Here is a 20,658-nt window from a genome sequence, read left to right as displayed (position 1 = left end):
TTTGGACGCTTCAAAAAACGGGTGGGGGGTCCACGTGCTGCACTACACAACCTGAGGCCTCTGGTCAGAGTCAGAAAAGTACCTCCACATAAATCTCCTAGAGATGAAGGCCGTCTTTCTAGCCCTTCAAGAGTTCCAACAGTACCTGGCAAGTCACTCTGTGGTGGTGATGAGCGACAACACCACAGTAGTGGCCTACATCAACAAACAAGGAGGTACTTTTTCGCAGCAACTATCCCATCTAGCAGTAGAGATACTGAGATGAGCCGAAATCCACTCGATACCACTATCGGCACGCTTCATTCTGGGCAAGAGAAATGTGCTCGTCGACAACCTGAGCAGAGCATCTCAGATAGTGAGTACCGAATGGTCTTTGGATCATCTTGTAGCCAACAAAGTCCTGACCTTGTGGGGTTCTCCGACTGTGGACCTCTTCGCAATGGCCCTGAACTAAAGGCTCCCGCTGTACTGTTCCCCAGTCCCAAACCCCAAGGCTCTCTGCCAAGATGCTTTCCAACAACGTTGGAACAACATTGACATTTACGCCTTTCCCCCGTTCTGTCTGATGAGGAGGGTACTCAACAAGACCAAAACATTGGTCAATCTTTCAGTGACCCTCATAGCTCAGCTATGGCATCTAGCAGAATGGTTCCCGGACCTTCTGCAACTCCTAACGGAGCCACCAAGAGAACTCCCTCCACGACACAATCTACTCAAACAACCACATGCCAACATCTTCCACAAAGCCGTAGGTTCACTACAACTTCACGCCTGGAGACTATCCATCATCTCCTCTCTGAGAGAGGATTTTTGCAACAAGTTGCAATCAGGATGTCTGGACACCTGCGAAAGTCATCAGCAGCAGTCTACCAGGCAAAGTGGAAAGTCTTCTGTGGTTGGTGTCGTGGAAGGGGTATTTTCCACTCGATGCCACTATTCCAGCAATAGCGGAGTTCCTCGTGTATTTGCGTGAAGAAATGCGCCTATCAGTCTCGGCAGTGAAAGGCTATTGCTCAGCCTTAAGCCTCTCCTTCAGGCTGAAAGGAATGAACATTTCTTCATCGCTAGAACTTTCTCTACACATATGGAGTTATGAACCTACCTTCCCTCAGTCGGAAGTGAGACCCCCCCAATGGAACGTGGTTCGAGTTCTCAGGTCTCTTAAGAGACCTCTCTATGAACCATTCCGCCAGGCATCAGATCGCCACCTAACCTGGAAGACGGTGTTTCTACTAACTTTGGCTTCGGCCAAGCGAGTCAGCGAACTTCATGGTCTCGTATGACATCGCCCATTCAAGGGGATGGGGGAAGGTAACATTCAGCTTCGTCCCTGAGTTTATTGCCAAGACTCAAAATCCAGGAGTAGCGGATCTTCGATTCGAATCCTTCCGGATTTCTAGTCTCCGTACTGTAACAGATGACCCAGACCATCTCTTACTATGCCCAGTAAGGAGCTTGAGGCTGAACCTCAAAAGAACAGCTGCAGCCCATCCTCGTGTGCCAGCACTATTTGTCAGCACAGGAAGGACTAAGAGGAGGATCACCAAGAATACCATCTCTGCATGGATTCGCAGGGTAATTGACCTGGCACTGAATCCAGACCCTCCTCTGTCACGTCGCCCCAGAGCACATGACGTCAGGGGCATAGCTCCGTCCCTGGCCTTCAAAAGAAATTTTTCAGTGACGCAGGTTCTTCAAGCTGAGGTGTGGAAATGTCAAACAACGTTCACATCCCACTACCTGCAAGACGTGACCCACAGGAGACTCAATACGTTCTCTATCGGTCCTGTGGTGGCTGCACAACAGCTGGTTTAAAACCTCAAGCTCCTTTTTGGACAAGTAGCAGAAGGTTGAGGGCATTGTTACCCAGTTTTAGTCTGCATGAATGAAAAGGTTTGACTGGCCCTTATTCTTTTCTTCATCATCCCCTCTCTTGGGGAAAGCAGCATCCTGGGTTCTCTGCATAGGTGACCTCAAACCACTGCAGGTAAACCATGCTCCCTTGTGTTCCTAGTATTAATATTAATACTGTTACGTCCCCATACCCTGACGAGGTGGTATTGGGAAAGTTCTAGTCTACAAGTTTCCATCTAAAGAACTTAAGAACAACTTTCTTGGACGAGTCACACTTCTTCATACCTTCACACACAGCTTGCGTAGGCTGCAGACCTTGCGTAGCAAGGTTTTAGCGAGGTGCAGGGACTTTTTATTTCTTGAGTGCTTACACACTGAAATAAGGAGTCCCCTGGCAAAGCCAAAAGCCAGACTGGCTGGGACGTCGACTCTTCCTAATGGGTGAGTCACCCCTATTAAATAGTGTGGTTTGTATTCCAGTTACGGAACGAATGACAAATTTGTAGATAATTTGTATTCATCCTAACTATACAAACCTTAGCTATTTAACCAAACTTGCTCGCCAGCCCTATCCCCCTTGAAGTCCTACCTCCATGCAAAGTGAGCTCAAGCACAGGTGTGTGAGAGGGGGGTGTTAGGAAGCTACCCTCCCCTATCCCCGCTAACTAGCGGTGTGGGTAGTACCCTCGTTAAAGATTAATGGCTTGTCATTTCAGCTTTGCCGAAAGTAATACCCCTATTAAATAGCTAAGGTTTGTATAGTTAGGAAAAATACAAATTATCTATGAATTTGTCATTTTTTCTTTATCATTGTCACTCAGTGTATTTATCATTGTCAGACCAAGTTGCTTTGAACCCATTGTGTCTTTGCCTTCCAAGCAAACTGCTTAGAAGTCAATAGTAACATAGAACTACAACACATTCACTAGTTCCTTGCGTATTGTCCATACCTGACTCAGACCAGACGTGTTCTCAGGCAAACTTCTGTACGCACTGCTGTGTCCAGGCGTGATGACATCACTGAACACGCTGCCTTTTTAATGTTCTACCGTGTGATGGCTGTTATACTATGTCACCTGATATTGAACGTTCGTATCGTGCTGCCATGACCACAGTTCGTATACAGATGGAACCCTTAATGGTCGTGTTCCATTGTCATCTTCAGCTCAATATCAGGTAGCTTCGGCTTACAATCCCCAATAATCTTGTTTTTATAATCCAAAATCTATTGGCGATACAAAGGACAAACCTGTTGCTTTACCACAACTTACTCACACAAGAACCTGGCCTAATGTATGTAATGATTCAAATTTTACATGTTTTTAGGAATAACAGAAATATTATCTTTCATAAGAACCTTTTCAGGCTCTAAAGGGTGCCAGAATCGTTTCCCCCTTTTTTTCTTGAGTAATAATCCCATCTGTAACAGATGATGTCACAGTAATTAGATGCCATCGACACGGTCCTCAATCTCACAGATTGAGTTTGGGAAGAGAACTCCCTGTTATTCCCTCGGAAACTGCTAGAGATAGAAATTTGTATACCTATACTAAGAGTGAGCTTGATTTCTGTTTTTTCTCTGCCTCCTTTTCTGTCCATTCACTGAATGTTGTTAGAGAGAGGAAGGACATTCGAAGAAACATTAAACCTTGTAACAGACCCATCAAAATAGAACCACCAGTTATCCTTAAATGGATAATTATCAGGATATCACTATTAATGACTCCGGAAAACCTCCCTGTGTGTGCTGGGGGGGGGGGGGGGGACCAGCTCAGCAAATTTCAGCCTTGGAGAACTCGCTGAAGACAAGCAGGTCTTCTAAGTTGCCTTCCTTGGCACTTTTACACCAGAAGAGAGAGCTTTTATGTCTACGCTGGCGCCCATCCGAGACGTTGATAACCTGGTACCGCAGTGTACCTAGCAACAAATTACCTAACCTCCCCTCCATTTTCTCAAGTCCCGAAATACAGAATATGGAGGTAGTTGCTATTTCTGCCATTTAGGCCTGTTCCTGACTGGACCACTGGTCAGGGGCAGTATCATGCTTCTTGACAGAAAATCCACGTGCTGAGAGTGCCCTGAAACAATTTGAAGACCTCTCGAGGTCAGGAACCAAGGCTCTGGAATTCTTACTTAATTAGACAGTCTCCCTTTGGGGCAACTATTGTACATTCTAAAAAGATGCAATGTTGTCTTAGCTAGATGCACTAAATAGTTGTCTTCAAGGGACACTTTTTTAGAGGAACTCCATCAGATGTGGCCGCTGCCTTAGAAAATCAGAGAAAGGTGGTTAGGCTTCTCTTATGAGGAGAGCTGTGGCATCGAGGATGCCCACCCCTCAACTACCTCAACAAAACTCGCCTTTTTAAGCAAGTCAGTCAGCAAAAATGACTTCTTCCTCCTACAGACTTTCAACAGCCTAGGAGGTAAGACCCTTAACCCACCTTTTGCCATAGAGGACACTCCTCTGACTGTAGAGGATGATGCTGCAGAGGTTCCCGCTAGAGAGGGCATATACTTCAATTTACCACCAGTAGCAGGATGCCTACAAAGCCATTGCTACAAGTGGCAGCTCTTCGCTATCGATCCCTGGACCATGAAAGTCCTGTGTTCAAGATATCGAGTCCCATTCATAGCCTATCCGCCCCCTCTGACTGTGACAGCCCGATTATTAAAGGCTTAGTAAAGTACCTCCTCTTATTAGAGGAGGTGTTAAGACATTAACCAAAAGAGCCATAGAGGAAGTCTTAGACGACTTTCTGGGCTTCCTCAGCCATCTCTTCTTAGTACAAAAGCTGGAGACCTGTCATAGATTGGTCCCATTTGATTCTGTTTGTCTTACAAACAAGGTTCAAAATTGGAGACTTCGGCCACTGTTATTTAGGCCAGCAGGAAGAATAACTTCCTTCTGACTATAGACCTAAACCATGCGTACATTCAGGTCCCCATCCATCTTACCTCACTGAAGTACCTAGTTTTTCCCTTTCAAGACAGAATTTTCCACTTCATGGTGCTATGCTTCAGCATTTTAAGAGCACTTTACTTCTTTACCAGGATCTTCACCCTTGTCTCAGCCTGGGCTCATGCCATGGACTTGAGGCTTTGGAGATATCTGGATGACTGGCTTCTCATAGCAGTCTTTTAAACTCTGCTAAAGCACAGAATCTCGTCCTTGACTTCTGCAAGGAGTTTGGGATTCAACTAAATTTAGAAAAGCCCAGTTTCGTCCTCCAACAGTCCATCAGATATTCAGGCATGGCTATCACCTTGACCCAGGCCAAAACATCTTCATCTGCCGACAGGCTAGCAAGATTCAGAAATGTGGCAGAAACCTTCTTGGGAGGAAAATTGCATCATGCCTTTTCTATGCCAAAGCTCCTAGGGCACCTCACCTCATTGGAAAAATAAATCCCCTTCGGAAGAATGCATCTTCGCTCAGTGTATGGGTCTGAAGAACCAGTGGTATCAAACACCTGACTACCCTGCAACCCTGCTGTGAGTGCCCCAGGAGTTAGTGACAAATTTCCAATGGTAATTTGGAAAGAACCTGTTAGCAAGAAAACACTTTCAGGTGTCTATTCCAAAATACTGATTACTCTTGGATGTTTCACACCAAGGGTGGGGCGTTCACCTAGGAAGAGAGCAGTTTTCAGGTCTGTTGTCTCAGAAAAATAAAGCTTTTTCATATCAACTACTAAGAAACAATTATGAGAGCATATAAATCCTCAGAGAACAGTTGCCAAGGGTTCCCCCTAGGGCATATGATTTCCGTTGTCTTGCTACAACCCTGGCATTCCACAAGAACCACTCCACTTCTCAGAGACTCTCAAAGGCTTATCCATGGTGGTGAGTAACAACTAAAAGATTGTAACATCTCCAAATGGACGCACTGTTTCCCTCCTCCTGTGCAAACTATGAGTGGAGATACATTATTTGGTACAGAACAATGCGGTGTCCCTCTCGCCGAGGTATCCCTGCTTAGAGGAATATCATTGCGGACCATCTGAGTTGACCAGGGACAACAGTTGGTTCCGTAAGGTTTTTTGCTTCCCCCAGTGGTGAATAGTTTTAAACTTGTGGGATTCCCTGTCACTAGATATGTTTGCCACTCACCTGAACATCAAATTCCCTGTATTGCTCACCAGTCCCGGACTAAGCGACAGGAATGGAAGATGCCTTCCAGCAACCATGGGATGGACTACACTTTTACACCTTTCCTGCCATCTGTCTGATTGGTCAGGTCCTGAACAAAGTTTGAACATCTCCAGAAGTCAAAATAATGCTGGTAGCCACAAAGTGGCCAACATCGGATTGGTATCCAGACCTGCTGGAACTTCTCATGGAAATCCCACAGAACTCCCAGAATGGCCAAACCTATTGTCAACTCCACGGTTAGAAACTGTCAAGTATCTCCTCCAAATAAGAGGCTTTTCGAGACCTACTGTGAAACAACTTTTCGTATACCTCTGAAAGTCGTCCGCAGCAGTCTATCAAGCCAAGTGGAAAACCTTCTGTGATTGTTGTCATAGGGGGAATATTGCTCCACTCTAGGCCACCATTCCCCTGATTACTGACTTTTTAGTGTTCCTGATAAATGAGAAATCTCTCTCACTCACTGCGGTAAAGGGCTACTGCTTAACCTTGGGCCAGGTTTTTAAACTAATAAACTAAAAAGGGCTTGATCGATCTTTTTCATGGGAACTTTCTGCTCTCAATAAAACTTTTGAGCACCCAAATGGTAATGCCTGCCGATCACTTGCGGTTGGCGCCTCTCACCATTGGGGCACAACAAGTCTTATGAATTACAACCTTGGAAAAGCTGTCCTCCTTGTTGGTGTGGTTCTTGGCACTGGATGCTGCAAACATGGATTGGGTGGCAAAGTGTTCTTTGCAAGCTGCTTATGGTTAGACTACTGATTGGGGTTAGTGGGGTGCCTTTTCAAGATCGAAGATTTCTCCAGTGAACAGAACAGGGAGGCAATGTCTTCTTTCCTGCTATCTGGAACCTGGAATGTTGAGTTCTTGACTAGCAACAACCTCAGTCAGTCTGTCAACAGGGTTTTGAAACGGCACAATGCAGTTGTCTACAAATTCATGAAGTAGGTGCCAAGGAGAGAAGCTATGAGATTGCTATGCCCCGATGGATGGCCCCTGCTTCTTCAACGTGTGACGAGTGCGGAGATTTGGAGGAAGGCGAGTTACGCTTTTGTGGCAACTGTGCAGCAGCGTCTCCCCCTGGCAAAGCGCCAAGGGCAGATGGGGGTCCTAAATATCCACAGCAAGCAGCAGCGAGGAACCAGGACCAGAGGCAACCCTTTAGACCCAAAGAACCCACAGGAGAGGAGAGGACAACAAGGGCATGCCCGATAAGCAGCATTCTTCCGACCAGTCTACCGGTGCGAGGATGCCTACCGAGTAGATGGCAGAGGTGGATGCTCTACGTGGCTGAACCTTTGTCGTTCACCGTCCTCAGGGTAGGATACCACATTCCATTCACTCGCTCTCTCCCTCCTCTAACCTCACATCCAGCGAATCTGCAAAGGAACTGGCTCTTCAGGCCGAAGTCCAGACCATGCTAGAGAAGAATGCTCTCCATGAGGTCTGCGACAAGTCCCCAGGCTTCTACAGTTGCCTCTTTTGGGTATAAAAGGCATCCTGGGCCAGGACACTGGTCATAGACTTCTCAGCTCTAAACGAGTTTGTCCAACAGATTCTGTTCAAGATGGAGGTGGCCCAGACAGTCAGACAGGCTGTCAGACCAAATGACTTCATGATCATGCTGGATCTCAATGATGTGTACTTTCAAATCTCCATTAATCCATCGTCAAGGAAGTACCCAAGGTTCTCCCTTATTAGCAGGATATATATTAGTTTGTGTTCTGTTCTAGCCTGTCCACAGTACCTTCGATTTTCACTATTTTCTCTAGTGTCAACTTGGGCTCACAAGAATGGAAATCTAGACGACTGGTTGGTTCTAGCAGACATGATGGAAACTCGTCTCCTTTATCGAGACAGGCTTTTCAAGTTTTGTCAAGATCTGGGGGCATGGTAAATATCGAGATCTTCTCCCTACACCCAACTTAAAACCCAGTACAGTATACTTAGGGATGAACATCAATACAAATCTTGGCAAAGTCTTCCCGTCCTTAGCAAGATTGGAGAAAATAAAACAAGCAGCAAGACCATTTCTAATGTGAGACGAACTGTTAGCCCATCTATGGCAGAAGTTGCTAGGATACCTCACTTCCTTGGAGGTCTGTTACCCAACAGTTGTCTCCAGACTTGAGCCTTCCAGTGGCATCTGAATGCCTTCTGGTCTTAGCACAAGGATCCTCTGGACCTTCTGGTCCTGATAGGGTTGTAACAGGTGGGTATCAGATACCAACCTACTTAGGGGAGTAGACCTTTCTCTCTCCTCCCCCAGAATTGATGCTCTTTACGGGTGCATCATAAGTAGGATGAGGGCTCATCTGTTGCAGCACATGACCTCCGGGCTATGGTCCGAAGCCAAGCAATACTGTCACATAAACCTCCTAGAGATTAGAGCAGCCTTCCTAGCTCTCAAGCATTTCCAACAGCTCCTTTCAGGATACTCCATGGTGCTGATGAGCGACAACACTATGGTGGTGGCTTATATAAATAAGCAAGTAGGTACTTTTTTACGGCCCCTTTGTCATCTGGTTGTGGAAATAATGATGGAAGGAAGACAACTCGGAAGCCCTCTCATTCCGCTTTATTCCTGGCATAAGAAACATCTCGGCTGATAAACTGAGCAGGAGGACTCAGATAGTTGGAGCCGAATGGTCTTTAAATTATCAGGTGGCCAACTAAGTCTTGAATTTTTGGGGTTTACCGATAATGGACCTATTTGTGACATCCCTCAACCAGAAACTTCCAGTGTACTGCTCTCCAGTACCAGATCCCCATGCGTTGTGGCAAGACGCCTTCCAACACCCATAGGACAACCTGGACATCTATGCGTTTGCCCTCTTCTGCTTAGTAAGGAGGATTCTGAACAAAGTAAAGGCATTAGAAGATCTATTAATGACCCTAATCGCTCCAATGTGGCAACAGGCAGAATGGTTTCTTGATTTCTACATCTGCTCACAGAGGCTCCAAGAGAGCTCCCTCCACTTCCCGATCACTTAGACAACCATATGTGAAGATATTCTACAGAGCAGTAACTTCACTACGGCTTCACACTTGGAGGTTATCCAGTAACTTTTGTAACCAGCTGCAAGAAGGATGGCAACATACCTCTGAGAGTCATCTTCCGTTGTCTACCTGGTGAAGTTGTCTATATTCTGTGGTTGGTGCCTTGGAAGGATTATCGCTCCTCTCGGTGCCACTATCCCTGTGATAGCGGAGCTTTAGTTATACATCAGGGAAGAAAAACTCTGCCCAGCGTCAGAGGTAAAATGCTATCGCTCAGTCTTAAGCCTTGCCTTTAGACTAAATAGAGTTGGCATTTCCTCCTTGTTGGAATTGTCCCTCTTCATGCAAAGCTTCAAGCTCTTGTGCCCCCAGTCAGAAATCAGACGGCCACCTTGAAATGTACAGTAGTACCTGTACGGTCCTCTGATTATGACCTGACCCTAAAGATGGTTTTCCTTTTAGCCCTGGCCTTTGCTATAGAGTCAGTGAGCTACACGGTCTGTCCTATGACATTGCCCATTCAAGTTGGATGGGGGCAGGTGACACTCAACTTTGTCCCGGAGTTTATAACCAAGACTCAAAATCTGGCTGTAGCGTATCCTGGATTCAAGCCCTTCCATATTCAGTCTCTCCGTACTGTAACAAGTAATCCAGATCAGCTGTTACTATACTCTGTTAGGGCACTGAGGAAATAAATGGAATGTTTGAGCTTGTCTACAAGTCAATAGACTGTTCGTAAGAACAGGTATTGTCAAAAAAAGAGGATAATTGTAAAGAACTCGATCTCTACCTGGATCAGGAAGGTGATCAAACAAGCCCTCCAATCAGACTCGACCCCTCTTGACTGTAGACCTAGAGCTCATGACATTAGAGGTGTTAGCACATCCCTGGCGTTCAAAAAGAATTCTAATGTGACGCAGGTCTCACATGCAGGCGTGTGGAAGCGTCAAACAACAATTACCGCCCACTTCCTGCAGGACGTAACCCACATGAGGTTTGACACATTTTGTGGTGGCTGGACAAAATATGGTCATTAAAAACTCAGTCCCCTTGTAGGACAAGTAGCAGTCGGTTGAGGGTAGATGTTACCCAGTTGTAAGTCTGGTATGACTGTTCGTATGACTGACCTTTTCTCCCCTCTCTCGGAGCTTGATCACCTGAGGAAGTCTGCAAACTGATCTGCTTTGACTGCAGGTGGATACCATTGTCCCTTGTGTAACCTGATACAGTATGTGGAATATATTTGTTATGTCTCTGATCGTCTAGAGAGGTAGGAATCGGGGTAACGTCCAGATAAGAAAGGAGCTTAGGTACAGGGTATGTCTTACCTGGCCAAGTCAAAATGTTTAGTTCTCAATACTTCGCACAATTGCTCTGGCCAATATATTTCATTGAGAGGTGGTGAGGTGGTAGGGTACGCTCTTCCACAGCTCGTGTGAAGCACAAGAAATGTTTTCCAGGTCAGTGACCAGCCAGTTGGTCTTTGATTTCCACCCACCAAAATGCGTATCTCCATAGCCAGTTGGTCTTTGATTTCCACCCACCAAAATGCGTGTCTCCATAGCCAGTTGGTCTTTGATTTCCACCCACCAAAATGCGTATCTCCATAGCCAGTTTGTCTTTGATTTCCACCCACCAAAATGCGTGTCTCCATAGCCAGTTGGTCTTTGATTTCCACCCACCAAAATGCGTGTCTCCATAGCCAGTTGGTCTTTGATTTCCACCCACCAAAATGCGTGTCTCCATAGTAAAGAGCTGAAATGTCATATTAATTTTGAAAATTATAATGTTTGTCACACAAGACTGTCGAGTCTTGTGACATTTGAGACCACAAATATGAGCACATATATGATTGATGAAGTTATGATGAAACAAATATTTGTGTAGTTGAATACCATTGTGATGAGTTTTATTAAATTATTTCAGGAATCCCTGTTGCTGAACGTTTTAGCTTCTTACTGACAACTCTGTTAAGTGATATTGCTACCCATAGTGAAGAAACACGGGAGGAAATCATCAACACCCAAGTCGAAGTTTTAGCTACATTAACAAATGCTATCACACGAGCAGTGCGAGATGAACAACTGCGTTCAATTAATGGTAAAAGTGAGTCTTAGTTTGTTTTTAGTTGGTAAACTTGTTAATGACATTTTATACACTCTGCTATCAGTACAGTAGTGTATTATTGTTTCTATTTAATTTTAGTTTTTGTAGGCTGTTATCAGTTCTAGCTTTAGCTAAAGGTTATAAAAGCAGGTATCACCTTCATGATCAGGAATAAAATTTTAACTGATATTGATACTTCTTTTTGTCCATTTACTGTTGTGTTTTATTTTTTAAGAGATGGAATTAAGTTTTCTGCATTGTTCAAAGTTGATGGTGATCCTTATAGATGACTGCGTAAAGTGTCATTTTTGTTTTTCATTTTATGTGTGTGCCTCCAAGGGTCATCAATTCACTTTATCCCACCTGAGCTGGCTGGTAAGTTACAAAAGCGCATTGGAGCTTAACAAATGATGTGAGTGGAGAACTGATTTCTCCAGTCTTTTTGCTTTTTGAAGTTTGGTATTTGAAATTATTTTTGCCTTTAATTTATTTTTAATGATATCAAAGGTCACCTGAAGGAAGACAGGAGATAATCATTGTCTTTCACATTCATTGAGCACAATGCCATTATGCTGTAAGTAATATCAGATGCACAATTATGCACACAAAGATGCTCAAATACAATTATGCATATGAAAATTGCTATACATAAACAGTATTACAAAACAAAAACAGTGAATCTTATACAGTTAGAAATTTAAACTCATGATATGCTTTTAATAAGCCCTGTTGATGAAATATTTGTTCCTACACTAATGCAAACCCTTGTCCTTTAATAGGAGTATTTTTAGCTTGGCTGTAACTTGGCTGTCAAAATTTATATCGAGCTGTCGGTATTTACTGTCTGGCATCAGAAAATCCTGCTCCCAGCCAGTACACTTAGTAGCCACTTTGTTTACTGCCACTGGAAAGCACAGACATGCTCCTGGCACCTCCTACTGGCTGTTTTAATTTTTGTTTTTTTTCTTCTAGTTTATGGTTAGCAGATCGTGGAGTGCAAGGAGAAAGGAAGAAAGAAGGTTCTGCAGTTTTCTCTGTCTGTAACTGTAGCTGACTTACACTTTGTGTAACTTGCAAATATCCTAAAGAGTTTGAAGGTTTCGTGGAACTAAAAGGGTTTAGTGAAGTCTTCCTTCCTAAGAAATGGGACATTCAGATTGGTACCAGTCAATTGGGTGACCATTTCCTTCTAGTCCCAGATCTCTTCCTGACAGCAAAATTTGATGCCGGGTAGACCTTTTTCAACTTGATGTCTGCTGTGACTTCCTTGGAATTGGGGCCTATAGGGGTCCCAGATGGCCACTTCGGCGGTGGTAAAGCTTCTGTATAAACCCATTTACGAGGCCTTGCAGAACTCTGTTAGAGCAAAGTTTGAGGTAAGATACCACATACTGGGTGTCTTTGATTTGGAGAGTAGTAAAATATCTTTGTACACTTGTCCACTGTGTAAATTCTTTTTCCACCAAGCAATGGCCACATCCCCTCTGGAGAGTGGAGGGAAGCTTTTTAGCCCTTCCTTAAAAATGAAGACTTCCTTTCATAAACTCCCAGCATATATAATCCAGCAGTAGGCGCAAAACCAACCCACAAAGAGATCAGGTCCTGTTTCCTATCCCAAGCCTCAGCCTACATCAAAGTTTCATTGGGAGGGTCAAAGACAGCAAAGCTATCCCACCCAAGGTGAGGCCGTATTCCAAGCCCAGTGAACTTTGGCTTTAGAGCAAGGGGAGGCCATTGAAGATCATTCAAGGGAAACAGAAGAGCTTGTAAATTACCTAGAGGCAGAGGTTATTGTCAATGAGGAGTCTTCGGGTGTGGGGTTGTAAATTGTTTTTGAGAACATTGGACCTTTTCTCGGTGGGCGCAGAGTATAGATTCGTGGGTCTCGGTCATTATCAAAACCTCTTCTGTGCCACAAGTATCATCAGGTCAGTACCCAGGAACTTGACACCTTTTTAAGCAAGGTGTTGAAGAAAGGAGACATTGAAAGGGGCAAGTTTCTAAGATTCCAGTTCAGTCTATTTAGCATAGCGAAGAAAGATTCCCCAGAGAGAAGAGTGATCCTCTACCTATCTCACTTAAACAAATTAATCAGTTGTGATTCATTAAGAAATTACAACCCTCCTGCGTGTCTGCCAATTACTACTCTGAAGAGCTTCGACCTATACTATAGATCTAAAAGACACTTATTGGCATGCCCCTATTGCCCAGCATTTTTTACCTTGGCTAGAGTGTCGGCTCGGGAAAGGTGTGTACAGATTCAATAGAAATGTCATTTGGCCTCAACATTGCCCCAAAAGTCTTTACAAAGCTATTAAAGATAGTGATAAAAATCCTGCAGTTGCAGGGAGTTCAGATCATATCTTATCTAGATGATTGGCTGATATGGGCAGAGACAAGAGAATTACGTATGCGTCACTTACACAAATAAGGTTTTACAGGTTCTTCAAGACCTAGGTTTCCTGATCAACTTTGCATAGTCAAGGCTAATATCAGGAAGGATATTTCAGTGGTTAGGTCTCCAATGAAATATGGTGAATAACACACTAATCCTTAGAAAATCATCTTGGCAAAGAATTCTAAGCAAGATCGGAATCTGTCTCGATCTGCTTTTCTTCCAGGCGGCAGCTGGAGAAGATTTTGGACCGCCTTCCCTTTTCCTCAATAGTCAACCTGGTGTTAAAGAACAGGTTGAATTACCACAATTGCGTGTGGAGAAGGGCAGCCCGGAAAGGGTTTTGGGACTGTCGTGCTCAGTTGTTGCTAAAGAATTTGCAGGCCATGGATGATGCCAATTTCCTTGGCCATATCGGTCCTGTTGGTCCCTCCCCCAATTACCATGATCCTTCATACAGATGCATCCTGGTTGGGTTGGAAAGGTCATCCAGAGGAGATCTTTGTGTTCAGGAAATGGTTTCCTCAGTTTGCAGCATTTCACCTAAAGGTGCTGGAACTGATAGCTGTCTTCCTGATAAGGGAGAGAATTAGTTTAAAAAGGAACTCGCATATAAAGATTTTCATACACAACCAGATATCTGTTATCTCAAGAGTGGGGAATCCTGCTCAAGAACTCTCAATGCAGTGACTCTTTCCACTATGAAGTTCCTCAAGAGAACTTTCAATGCAGTGAATCTTCCCACTATGAAGTTTCTTCAATAGAGAAATGTGTTCCTCTCACCATTCCATAGGTCAGGTTCACTCAATGTAGTGGGGGATGCCTTCTTGTAGCTTATTTATTTTCTTATTGCCTTTCTTCACGGTGTTATTTTTCCCTGTTGGAGTCCTTGGGCTTATAGCATCCGGCTTTTCCAACTAGGGTTGTAGTTTAGCTAGTAAAAATGAAAATATATGGAATGGATCCAAGGCCAGAGTTCTTTTTAAGATATTTTAAAGCTAGTTCCGAATCTCCAAATAGACCTGTTTGCTATGAGAGAGAACCACAAACTTTTACTATATATAGCTCTGAATGTGGACTTTCAAGCAATGACAAGAGATGCGCTGAATCTGGATTTTTCAGGGACAGCTGTGCTCCACTTTGGCCCAACAACCAATTGTAGCCATTGCTTCAGCATCCTTGATCAAGAATGCACCGCTTTGGTTTGCACAGCTGTATCAGAAAGTAGGAAGGCGTATTACCTTTGTACTGTATCTTCCTTTCCAGCCCAGAACCTTCACTCTTGAATTTCTCTTCCCGTATTTTTGAGAAAGACTTTTCATCTAACAACATGACTTATTTGATAACCTTCAAGAGGTCTTCATCCACAGGATAATACCAATGGGCATGGAAGATGCAGTTGGCTTGCTTTTTTATTTTTAAAGGAGTCAGTCACCTAGACAGATAACCCAGATGATTCCATCTTGGCTTTCTTTCTGATTCACCTTTTCGAGGAGAGGAGGCTCCAGTCATCAACTGTACTGTCATATAAATCAGTTTCAACAGAACCTATCAAGCATGCCTTTGACGTGGACTTGGACATGTTTCATAAAATCACCCATTTTGCTTTACGTAGACCATCTTCACCCAACCTTGTGGTTTCTTGGTCTCTGGATAGGTTTCTGGAATTTTTGGCTAAATTAGATAATTACTCCTTTCCCTTAAAGAAATTTTATAAAGACTATATTTTTAACAGGTTTAGCCTCAGGAGCAAGAGTACGTGAACTAGCAGTTTTCCAAGGAGAGCCAGGAATAGATAACAAAGATCCCACGTTGTACTGTATTCTAATTCTGACCCTGGGTCTCCTTTTTCTAACTAAAAATAAATAGCTTCTTCAGAGACAAGATTCACTTTATATCTTGGCTCTAGAGTCTGGAGATAAGATAGTAGGTTGGCCAGGGCTCCAGCCACCTGTTGAGATACTACTGCTACAGGGTTATTGGGTCTTTTCATTGGCCAGACAGTACTACATTGGATCCTTCTCTCTGGTTATGGCTCATTTTCCTTTTTGCCTACACATACACTGAATAGTTTGTCCTATTCTTTACATATTCTCCTCTGTCCTCATACACCTGATAACACTGATATTACCAAACAATTTTTCTTTACTCAAGCGGTTAACTACTGCAATGTAATTGTTCACTTGCTACTTTCCTCTGGGTAGGGGTAGAAGAGACTCTTTAGCTATGGTAAGAAGCTCTTTTAGGAGAAGGACTCTTCAAAATCAAACCATTGTTCTATGGTCTTGGATAGTGCCATAGCTTCTTTACCATGGTCTTTCACTGTCTTGGTGGTAGAGTTCTCTTGCTTGAGGGTACACTTGGGCACACCATTCTATCTAATTTTTCTTCCTCTTGTTTTTTTTTAAGTTTTTATAGTTTATATAAGAAATATTTATTTTAATGTTGTTACAGTTCTCAAAATATTTCAATTAATTACTTTTCTTGTAGTTTTCTTATTTCCTTTCCTCACTTGGGTATTCTCTCTGTTGGATCCCTCAGGCTTATAGCATTCTGCTTTTCCAACTATTAAAATTACTGTATATTTACAGCAATCCACATATTGAGAAGGTAGTATGCTTCAAAATACCTAGACCTCAAGCCTCTTTCAGGAGCAGTTATCCATATTTTAATGAACTTAATTAAATCCCATAATATGAGAAAAATTTCCTCTTTACTAGTAGTCTTTGCTAATATGCAATTTCAGAACATCCAGAGTTTTATGTGGTTGTTTGGGCATAGGGTGTTTATTGCACACTACGTACCTGAAACACATCCAAGTAATACAACCTTCATACATGGTATTTGGCTCATTCATGACCCATGAAGGGGTAGTCTGGAGATAAAGACCAAGGCAACTAGGCCCTTCAGAGGCTGAGTAATGGAGTGTCGTACAGCCAGTATTCTTCACTCACCCTTGTGAGATAAGTCCGACTTACTAGTTTCTCTTCTTACCTTTGGAAATATGAGCATGTGTTGTAGGTTTGGTTGGTTGCAGAGGTTTGTCTAGGAATGAGCACGAGTCTATTTATTATTACTCTAGTACTAAGTCCCTTGAGACCACACAATATTTTTAATCTCTAAAAGGGAGTTTTGACAAAGGAAAAGCTTATTTTTTGGGAGGTGCTCTGTTGCCTCTAAAACCTTTCCTCCTCCTAGCTGCCTCGTGCAAGGGAGTGGAGCATTATTGTACTGTACATGTTTAATTGTAAATGGTGCTTTAGAGTTTGTTGTGCTGTCGGTACACTGGCACTCAACTGAGAGGATGGTTCGTTTCTATGATGCTGTGCATAACGTCACTCATAGGAGACAAATTTTAGCTACTCAATTGTTGTGGAAAGTTCAAATGAGGCTAAATTTATGGATCTCCCTTATACACACTGAGTCCTGCTTTGCACGTTGATACACTGGTCTTAGAGTAGGGGAGACAATATTTCTTTGGTATTTATATTGGATTGGATTCCCTATTCTATCCTTACATGGGAAAGTCCTAGGAGACCACACAGCACCTCCCCAAAAATAAGCTTTTCCCCTGCAACAAAAGTCCTTTTTTGTTCCTGTTCAACAGCAGTATTCCTGTTGCTCTTTATTCCCTTGCTAGTGTTGACTAGAGACGATGATTTCATCGTAGCTAAGGAATCAAACACCCTTGAACATTGTCGATGGAAGGAGAACTTCAAGTTATTCCTTCACTTCTACTGTATGTTTGTCTCTTAGCGCCTACATCGAATCCATGAATTCAGTCGGAATTAAAAAGAGCTCCATCATTCTTTTCCCATTTTTGGATGATTATTTCTTTAAGACTGAATAATAGGAGTTACGTATAAGTGACTACTACTGTTTTTCTCACCGAAGATGAAGAAAGAGAGGTCGAGATTACTTGCTACTGTACTTAGCTCTCCATGTAACATTTGTGCATGTCCAGTACCACGCTACTATGCATCGGTATACTACTATGCATTAGTAAAACCACTATGTGGTGGTGCACACCCTTCAACTGGTTGTATCTCCCCCATCCTCGTTATGAGGGGAAAGATGGATGAGTTACAGTATACGTTAAAGTACGCCTAATTAGCCATACATTGTGACATCATATCCATCTGAGAATATAGATTCTTTCTTGACTGTCTTTCAGCAGACAGAATCCTATCCCACCTCATGAGAATCTATTCTTATGTTGGGAGGTTGTAGGAATCCACAATCCCAAACCTTTCTCAGGGCCAAGTGTATTGATATCCCGGGATTTTAAACCAACGAGTATAGTTATAGTGGCCTCCTCCCCCCAAGGATAAGTCTCCTAATAAAGGGCGATGATTATATTCATGTAGGACCAAATCACAAATATTAAAAGTAATTTATATTTTTCCTGACTATACAAACCTGTCTTTTAGGTTTCATTTCCTGCCTCAACCATCATGCAAGCCCTCGGAGTATGTCAAAGTGAGTAATCTGTATACTGTCTATGGGTTGGGTCTTCCCTGCCTCCCACCAGTAACTGCTGATGCCTTATTATAAAATTTGACAGCCATGTTACAGCCATGCTAAAATCATACTCCTATTAAGGGACTCGGGTTTGTATTGTTAGAAAATACAATTTATATTTAGAATTTGTGATTTTATGGGTTAGATTGATGTGTAGTCCCCAAGGACTTATATTTCAATGGTAGAATAGGGAATCCAATATGACATAATATTTCCAAAGAAATATTGTCTTCCCTGCCCTATGGCCAGTGTATGAACGTTCAAAGCGCAAACTCACTCTATAATGGGGACCCATTGTTTCTGGTTCTAGTGAACCTGTTACAGCTCCTCCAATGCTGAATTGGTTTTTATTGATGATGTGTCATCTACCAAGAACCAATACTAACACTGGAGACTGCTTTACCCTGTCTTTTGTATTTGCAAAGCAAATATCTTTATTTCTGTTGAAACATACATAGGACATTTTGCGTGCTCTTAACATCAGAAAAAATTTGTCTTCAACTTCTAAGTTAAGAACAGGTGGTTAAGTTCTTAATCTATAATTAAACAATTTTCAGTACTAGATGTTAGTGTTAATGCAGGTACCCAACTTAAGAACACAATAGGTTCCAAGAAACTGTTCATAAATGGAAATGTTTATGTTATTAATTGTTAAATTATCTATCTAGGGGAGTCCCAATCTAATTCGCATGCCTGCAATTTCCAGCTACAAAAATTAACAAGTAGTTGTTTCATATAAAATAAATATCAGCTTATTGCAAATGTTTTGCTTACTGTATAAGATTATATACTAGGTTTTTCTATTATTTTATTATCTTGTTATGCAATAGTTATATACATAAGTAGCCCTATGCACTGCATAGTGTTTACCTTTTATCATCGATCAAATGTTTTATTATCATATCACACGATAGAAACGTACGCAAACAAGCGGCCTCGTGCACTGCGGTAGTTTTTGCATTTTATCAATGATCAAATGTTTTACAGTATTATCATACTACATGATAGAAATGTACAAGAACAAGTGGTCTTAGTGTTTGCATTTTACTTCATGATCGAATCGGCTGAATTGAATGAGTGCTGTAAATGATGTACGTACTGTGCATTACTGTAAATCCTTTTTTAATTTACTTCTTGGTCTATTTAACAAAACAATGTAAGAGATTGGAGGTAAAAGAGGGTTTATTTCAAACCAGAAATAAATCATTATTTTGGTCTTATATATATATATACAGTGATGCCTCAAGATACGAAAGTAATCCGTTCAGGATACGGTTTCGTATCCTGATTTTTTCGTATCATGAGTCGCGTTTTACATGTAAATAGCCTAATCCGTTCCAAGCCTTACGAAAAGACACCTTTTCTTCCATAAACACGCTAAACTGTAGTAATAAACATGCAATGCAGCCCTTTCTATCATTCAATAATTAACCCAACCGTTAAAAACAGCCTAATCCATTCCAGAAACCACTATGAGATTATTCAATAATGTAGTTATAGCCTAGTTATCCCCCCCAAGCCCTAAGAAAACGGTCCGTTTTCTTTACTACTGTATAAAAGTTACAGTACTGTATGTAAAACATTTGGATCAGTGAAGGTGTATTGTTACCTGTACGTACACCTAAATTAAGGATTGATACCCTGAAAAAAAGGTTACAGTTAATTAGTGTAACAAAAAAGTTGAAACTTACCTTTTGATTGAGACGATGTCCGATAGCGAAGTCGCGGCAGAGGAGGATGGCATAAGGCAGAAAACGTAACAAGTGACAGACTATGTACAGTAATTTACACACTTAACACATTAACACTTAAACTTTACGAAATAAAAAAATGGCAGAAATAATTAACACTTAACATTACGTATGGAAAACTATAAAATGAAAGAAAAAATTACTTTAACACTTAACGGTAACATAAAACTTAAAATTGAATTTTTTTTGTTTGCTTTTTTATAACTTTACGTTTTTCATATTTTCTAAATCTCTTCTACTTCTTCATCACTTTCTTTTTTCTGTTTCTTTTCTTTACTTTCACCTTCTAATTCTTCATCCCTTCCTCTTTTCTGTTTCTTTTCTTCACTTTCACCTTTGTCTTGGCCTACTAATACCGCTGGCCTCTTTAATAAGAAGCTATCCATTGAAGCTTCTTTCTGCCTACTTTTCAACACATTTCTAAAATGCGTTAGGCAAACGTCATTGCAGTGTTGAAGCACACGGTTGGTATAAACTTTTTCTGGATGTTCCTTTTCGACGTAGTCTGCCATTTTATGGAAACATGCGAGAATTTCCTTAATGTCTTCCGTTTTCAAAGGTGTAACATCCTCCTCATCACCGCTAGAGAAGTGCTCTTGAACATCACTCACTTGCATCGTCTCCAACTCCTTCAGGTCGTCCGTCATCAACTCCTCGTGGTGCTCCTCGATAAGTTCATCTATATCCTCGGCGCTAACTTCCAGCCCCATGGACGTACCAAGATGTACGATGTCAGCCACCTCAGACTGCTGAATGGGTTCAGAATTCACGCAGAGTGAGGTTTGTACTCTCTGTGACTTGGAAACATCTCTGGAAGAGATGCTTCATGTACAATTTTTTAAAATTTGAAATAACTTGCTGGTCCATGGGCTGGAG

The 20,658-nt window shown here is 42.3% G+C and overlaps 1 protein-coding gene across 5 annotated transcripts in view; it reads left to right on the top strand.

The window, feature by feature from the left end:
• Pi4KIIIalpha (phosphatidylinositol 4-kinase III alpha) overlaps positions 1-20,658 on the top strand; it is a 303,864-nt gene that overhangs the window by 36,140 nt on the left and 247,066 nt on the right. For 2 of the 5 annotated variants that reach the window (XM_068355017.1, XM_068355016.1), the window contains exons 3-4: positions 10,936-11,115; positions 11,455-11,490. In XM_068355017.1, the coding sequence (XP_068211118.1) occupies positions 10,936-11,115; positions 11,455-11,490 (216 nt within the window). The remainder of the gene's footprint in view (positions 1-10,935; positions 11,116-11,454; positions 11,491-20,658) is intronic. The other 3 variants (XM_068355018.1, XM_068355020.1, XM_068355019.1) reach the window with 3 other exon arrangements.

Source organism: Palaemon carinicauda, chromosome 31 (genome assembly GCF_036898095.1).
Source record: "Palaemon carinicauda isolate YSFRI2023 chromosome 31, ASM3689809v2, whole genome shotgun sequence".
NCBI lineage: Eukaryota > Metazoa > Arthropoda > Malacostraca > Decapoda > Palaemonidae > Palaemon > Palaemon carinicauda.
This window is presented reverse-complemented; position numbering and strand designations above follow the sequence as displayed.